The 7,074-nt window shown below is 36.7% G+C and overlaps 1 protein-coding gene across 1 annotated transcript; it reads left to right on the forward strand.

The window, feature by feature from the left end:
* The first annotated feature begins 5,455 nt into the window (after window positions 1–5,455).
* LOC105557362 (craniofacial development protein 2-like) lies at window positions 5,456–6,700 on the forward strand. Its single transcript, XM_012004581.1, has one exon. It carries the CDS (start codon window positions 5,456–5,458, stop codon window positions 6,698–6,700), a length of 1,245 nt encoding a protein of 414 aa, XP_011859971.1.
* Window positions 6,701–7,074: the final 374 nt, after the last annotated feature.

Genomic DNA, 7,074 nt, shown 5'->3' on the forward strand with positions numbered 1-7,074 from the left:
TGTATATCATTGGTTTTATTTCTTAAAGTCTTTAGGTCGCCCGCAGACTGAGAGCTCACGGGAGGAATATCCATAAAGAATTGTAAATGCGCGTTGACAATGGCTCGCGGATTATCGTATCGCGTTTTTAAGAGATCCCACGCTTTTGCGTAATTGGCGTCGGTTACATGCGTTTTCGTTAATATTAGACTAGCTTCTCCCGCGAGACTTGCCTTTAAATAATGTAACTTTTGAACGTTTGTTAGATCGTTTCTACTAGTGACTAAGGACTCGAATACGTCGCGGAAATTTGCCCATTTAGTAAGATCTCCTTCAAATTTAGGTATTTCTATTCGAGGTAATTGCGTAATAGCTGGCTTAATGTCGCACGAACTACTCGAGTCATTGCCATTTGCTACGATCGGGCACGGTTGTGCCGGTTCTAGGAGCTGGGTAAGGGAATCCATTATTTCCTCTACAGAGTCGCTAATTAACAGAAACTTATCTTGAACGAAGTACTCGTGTTGTTGGTCCTCTGTATCCGCGATGGAGCAGAGCTTCGCATGGTTGGCCTGACAGGTTCCCCAATACGTCTTGAGATTGGCGATTCTGGTCCGAATTGCCGTGGCGGTTCTCTTTGACTTTGCTTCGTAAAGGTCGTCCAGATTCGAAGTATCAAGGTCTCGGTATTAGTTTGCGCGGCGATGAGTTCCTCAAACTCTATAATGGACGAATAATCTTTAGGAGCACAAGGTTTTTGCGACACGACAAGGTTTTCGCGTCACCCTTTGGATGCACCAGCTTTAGCTACCGGTTAGTTGAGTCTGTCTGTGCACTTTTCCCTTGTTTAACAGTGCAAATGAATGTCAAGTGAAGACGAGATTTTGACTTTCACAAGACAAGCTTTAGAAGACGTTGAACTCGCTCAATAAATTAGACGAGTAAGTCCCTTTTGTTCACTCGAAGGGTTAGTAGAAGAGCGATTATCAGCACAATGGTTCAACAGTGCACTTGTGTGCCACGCACCACTGACTGCAGTACTGGTCTTCTTGCACTTGATTGATCGCTCCGAATCCGGCTCGAAGGACCAATGTTTCTTTGTTGTTTAATTTAATTGTTCCTCGATTCGAGGAACTGGTTCTGTGGATTCGGAGGATGGTGAGGACGCTCGAACAATCAAGCTTTAGTTATAGCTGCAGTTTAACAACAGATTTATTGAGCTGATTTTTCACACTGAATATAATGCTTATGTTCGACTGCTCTCTTCCCTTCTAAGAACTGAACGAAAGTGGTGGTGTCGCTCTATTTTTCGGGGAATATATTCCCTCGCACATGCTGCACGAACTTATCTCGTTTCCGTATTGGCACCAATCAGCTTCGGTGATCGAGAAACATTACCATATACGGTCATAACGATCATTGGTGTATAATCCAATACACAGGACTCGGCTCGCGCGTACATGAGATAGTTTTGAAGCAAGAAACGACAACACCACCGTTTCTTATGATCCGAGTTATATCCTACGTTCAACGGCATTTCAGAGCTAGAATATTACAGACGGCCGCTTTTAGCGCAAGTAAAAAAAAATAATTAAAGAAATTAAGGAACAGTCTGTAACAAAAATTCTCCCCTCCAGAACGGCCAAAGCTTAATTTATTTTTATTATTTTCAAGCATTAACTTATGCTAAAAAAGTATTTCAAGCAGTGATTTGTACGTCTTCAACATTGGAGGAGAAAAAAAAGATCAAAGAAACAATAAACTTTCGTGATTTCAAGGTACATTTTTACACACTTTCGAACACAAAATGCGACAGAAAAAATACTTTGCGTGGAACAAATGGTCTTAAATTTTTCTCCGTGTCTCACTAATGTTTATAGAAACTTTTCCAATTGTTAAACATTACGAACTTCGACTTTGATTTTTGCCACTTTTGGCCAGAAAATAGGCGAAACGTCCCATAGTGGCGGGGTTGTGATAATATTATTCTAAAAATGTCGAGTTTTGTGCCAAGTAAAGAGTACATTATGAGATATTACACACTACAAAAGGTGTGATATCACGTAAAAAACTTACCTTTTTTAAAAAAAGATAAAAAAGCACCAAGTATAAGCTCCAATTCAACCGAATATATTTTGTTGCTCTATCTTTTTTGCTAAAGTATATTCTCTATAAAAATTATTAATACCGCCAATGCGATGATTTATTAACACCCTGTATATCAACCGTACATTGTTGCAATGTATTATGGAAATTCCAAGCCTCGTGACATTAATGAGTTCATGAAAGATTTCATTGAAAAAATTAATATTTTGCACCGAGATGGAATTGATATTATGAATAAGCATTTTTCAGTGGTTCTAGAACATATAATATGTAATATTCCAGCTCGAAAATTTTTGAAGCAGATAAAATGGCCATGGAGGTTTTCGCAGCTTGTGAAAGATGTGAAGTATATGGAAAATCTGTCACATATATCAAGAAATAATTCAAGACGTGTTATTTATCCTGACACAGACTGTAATAAGCGAACCGACGCGGACAAATCATTTCGATTACAACAGCAGAAAAAGCATCATACCGGATTTTCTCCACTACTACGTATTCAACCAGCAATTAATATGATTAGTAGTTTTACTTTAGACTATATGCACCTTTGCTGTTTAGGTATAACTAAAAAATTATATATATTAAATTTAATATTTAACAAAAGTTCAGTAAAACTCAACACACAAAACAGACAAAAATTATTTGAAAGAATATTATATTTAATTAAAGTCTTGTATTCCTGACGAATTTCAGAGAAACACTCGGATTCCAGTGCCTAACTTAAAAGCATCAGAACTTCGCTTTATTGCTTTGTATGCAGGTCCTATCTTATTTAAGGGAATATTAAATTCAAAATTTTACGATCATTTTTTACTTTTTCACACAGTCTTCCGAATATTATGTACTAAACATTTAGCTCAAACTTTTAATGAACTTGCAAGCTCCTATCTAAAAAATTTTTTTTTTACTTCTGCCAGAATATTACGGAGAAGAAATGCAAACTCTCAATACACATTAACTCCTTCACTTGGCAGATGATGTAAAAAATAATAATTATACTTTGAATAATATTTCAGCATTTCCATTCGAAAATAAACTACGTTTAATAAAACAAATGTTACGTACTGCAAATAAGCCACTTGCTCAGATCTGTCGGCGAGTGCATGAGCAAAATTACATTACGGATAGACCTGTCATTTCCAAGCAATTTACAATTATAAAAGTGAAGAAAATAAATAATAATGAATCCATAATTAAATTAAGATATAAGAATTTTATTTTGACTACAAAGCCACCAAATGATATAATAATGTTGAGTGATGGTACTATTGTAAAATTAACAAATTTAGGATATATAACTGAAGATAAATTGCAGCTTACTGGTTTGAAATGGATACCTAAAAAATCAATTTTTTATTATCTTACTGATTCAGCGCATTTAGGTATGTGGCAGTTAAACATGAAAACGTCATCACATATTATTCAATTCAAATTACAACAGATACTTCAGAAAATGATTCTAATGCGTATACCATACAGAAAAAAATTTGAAATACAATAAGATTTATGTGATGCCTCTTATTTATTAATATGATAACTTTTATCTTAAGTAACATTTAATAAGTTTCTTATTATTTCGCACAAATCGTAAATAAATAAAATAAAAATAATAATTGTTAAAATAAAAATTCCATAAAAAAATTTTACTTCTTTAATGCACAGCTGATTAATGGTCCATTATGTTTTATTTTGCAAATCGTCCGTTTCATTAGTTTCTGTATTTGAGCCATCATCTTCTTTTCTTGTATCTGCCTCGACAAATCGTCGTTTATTATACCAGTTTTTTGAGTTAGTAAAAATAGGACCAAGGCTTTTGTCGAAGATTTTTTCACATAAATTCGATTCACGAATTTGGCCAGTACGACTTTTAGCCAAGAAAAGATCTAAAATTGATATTTGTTAATAAACAAATGTAAAAAAAGATTAATTGCAATATTTAATAATAAAATTTTACCCTTGATACAGTCATAAAATACTGATGGTTTTAATGTTCGTTTTCCTTCAATTTTTTTTACACAAATGTATTTTATAGCTAGATCCCGGTGAAACAAAACTATGATCGTGTAGGTCAATGGGTTAACGAGCAACGTTGTAAGGTTTTTAGTAAAATGTGTTTCTCTTTATTCTTAACATTTATTTATTAATTTATATAATACTAATAAATTACAATTCTAATCTAAATAACGAACGTTTCGACATTACTTTGTCTTCCTCAGCGTTAAATCGTTTAAGCTATAATAAAAATTGAGAAAATACAATACCGACAGCTAATAGATACCTTGACTACTCCCTTTCATTTCTACCAAAGTGGAACAGGAGTGTGAGAAAAACCGAAATAATACGAAAGAAAACTGACTTCTACACAGAATACGGAATTCGTTCTGATTAACAAGTAAGCGACATGTTAACACTCAAGAACCTTTATAACGAGAAATGTCAACAAGATTCATAATTGCACATACCAAATTACTGAGATTTAATACTCAATTTTTACTATAGCTTAAACGATTTAATGCTGAGGAAGACAAAGTAATGTCGAAACGTTCGTTATTTAGATTAGAATTGTAATTTATTAGTATTATATAAATGTTAAGAATAAAGAGAAACACATTTTACTAAAAACCTTACAAAACCAACGTTGCTCGTTAACCCATTGGCCTACACGATCATAGTTTTGTTAAATTGAAGCGAGCTTATTAATTATATTTATACCCGGTGAAACAATTTTCGTATTACAGATAATATATTTTTAGATAAAGTTGCGTTAATATTTATTACTGTGTCCATAATTATTATCTAAAAGAAGAAAAAGAAATAATATTTTATGTAATAACAAAAAACTCCAAAATTGCAATAAATCGAATGTAATAAGGAGAAATGTATAAGGGAGTGGCATAAATTTTGTGACAAGCTGAAGACTTTGATGATGCAATGATATCCACAATAATGGTATGCAATCAATTGCGTTATCATTAAATTGGACAATCTGATACAATTTTTCTCATTTATAGTTATCATCTAAAATAAGGGGGAGGGGGGCAAGAGATCGTGATGCGACACATAGCCTCTCCGATCTAACAGTCAACCTCACCTACTTGTGGTGCACCCTGTTTCTACAAACGAGGCTCTGGCGACCGAGTACACGGCGGAATAACCGTGTCAAATATATATGTCTGTGGAAGGAAATATCTGCAGCACAAATGGCGAAGTGGCAAGTTTAGAGGCCACACGCCAAAGATCGAACAATCAAATATTAAAGGCAGCCGCCCTGCCACCGAACTAGGGCCCAAAGGCTAATCACCTCTGTCTCCCGAAACTTAAGATGATTTTCAGTTCTACAAGGAAAAGAAACCGGTTGCCTATCACTATGACGACACCAGGCTCAAGAACAAGGACTCGATTTGTTCAATGGAATGTCCGTACGTTATATCAATCAGGAAAACTGGCGCAGCTTATATCAGAATGCAGGAGACTGCGCATAGACGTATTGGGAATTAGCGAGATGCGTTGGAACACTTGCGGAGAATTAAGTAACGCCGACGGCGATCTGGTGCTGTTCTCGGGCATGCCGAATGCTGACGATCCACACGTAAACGGAGTGGGACTGTATCTTAACAGAAGATATAGAAAGGCCCTGCTAAGTTGGAAAGCTATATCAGACAGAATTACAGCTGCAAGATTGGACTCCAAATGGCGCAAGATAACAATCATACAGTGTTATGCACCCACGGAAGAGAGTGAACTAGAAGCTAAGGAGCAATTTCACAGCATGCTCGACAAAACATTAACTGAAACTAACCACAATGACTTTGTAATCCTCATGAGTGATTTCAACGCCAGAATAGGCAATGAAAATGAAGGTTTGGAGCATATAATGGGCAGACACGGCGTGGGACAGAAAAATGAAAATGGTGAACTGCTGATCGAGATATGTGCCAACTATGGGTTGAAGATAGGCGGATCGCTATTCATCCACAAAGAGAAGCACAAAGCAACGTGGATGGCGCCAAACCCATCGTGGCGCATACAATACTATCAACTAGACCACTTCTGTGTGAGTGGGAAATGGAGGCGCTCACTACTAGACGTCCGAAATAAAAGAAGCGCCGAAATCGGAAGCGATCACTATCTGCTGCTGGCTGAGCTGAGACTAAAAATAGCTCCTAGGAGAGTCAGCCAACAGCCGGGCAGAATAAAATACCTAGTAAACAAACTGCGGGACGAGAACACTAGGGATAGATACATGTCGACAGTACGCGCAAAACATGCCGAGAGGATGGATACGGAATCCCTAGACCCCATAAATGGAACATGGAACAATATAAAAACCTCAATCACTGAATCAGCAGCTGAAACACTGGGTCACGGTGGTAAACGGAACAAGGATTGGCTGTCGGTAGACTTCTGGCGGTTGATCGAAGATAGAAGAGCCATCAGAGATCGTCTATTAAACGTACTTAATACAAGACGAGGGAGCGAATTAAAAAACAGATACGCTGACATTAATAAAAGAATCAAGAAGCAGGCAAGGAAAGACAAAAGAATATATTTTGAAGACATGGCTGCCGAGGCGGAAGAAGCTGCAAAGAAAGGCGATATCAGAACCCTGTGATGGAGTGACAAGAAAATTAGCAAATGACAAGACTAATAGCTGTCAACCGATCAAAGATGATGCTGGAAACCTTATAACAATGGATGAAGACCAGCTTAAACTGTGGCGAGAACATTTTGAGAAAACCTTTAATGTTGTCGCCCAAAACACACATGATCTTCCCACGGGAAACCGATTTAACCGACCGACAAGAAGCATATGTACTGACCCACCAAGTAAAACGGAGATCATAAAAGCTCTAAAGACGCTTAAAAATGGGAAGGCGGCTGGCATAGATAACATTCCAGGTGAGTGTTTAAAAGCGGATGCGGAAGGCATAGCGAATATATTGTATCCACTCTTTAGGGAAATCTGGGTCTCAGAGAGACTTCCAG

Source organism: Vollenhovia emeryi, unplaced genomic scaffold, assembly GCF_000949405.1.
Source record: "Vollenhovia emeryi isolate VEMERY1.0 unplaced genomic scaffold, V.emery_V1.0 DF939507.1, whole genome shotgun sequence".
Classification (NCBI taxonomy): Eukaryota; Metazoa; Arthropoda; class Insecta; order Hymenoptera; family Formicidae; genus Vollenhovia; species Vollenhovia emeryi.

Excerpts from the sequence above, each read along its gene's own strand:
- LOC105557362 (XM_012004581.1), top strand. The coding sequence starts at position 5,456 with ATGACGACACCAGGCTCAAGAACAAGGACTCGATTTGTTCAATGGAAT.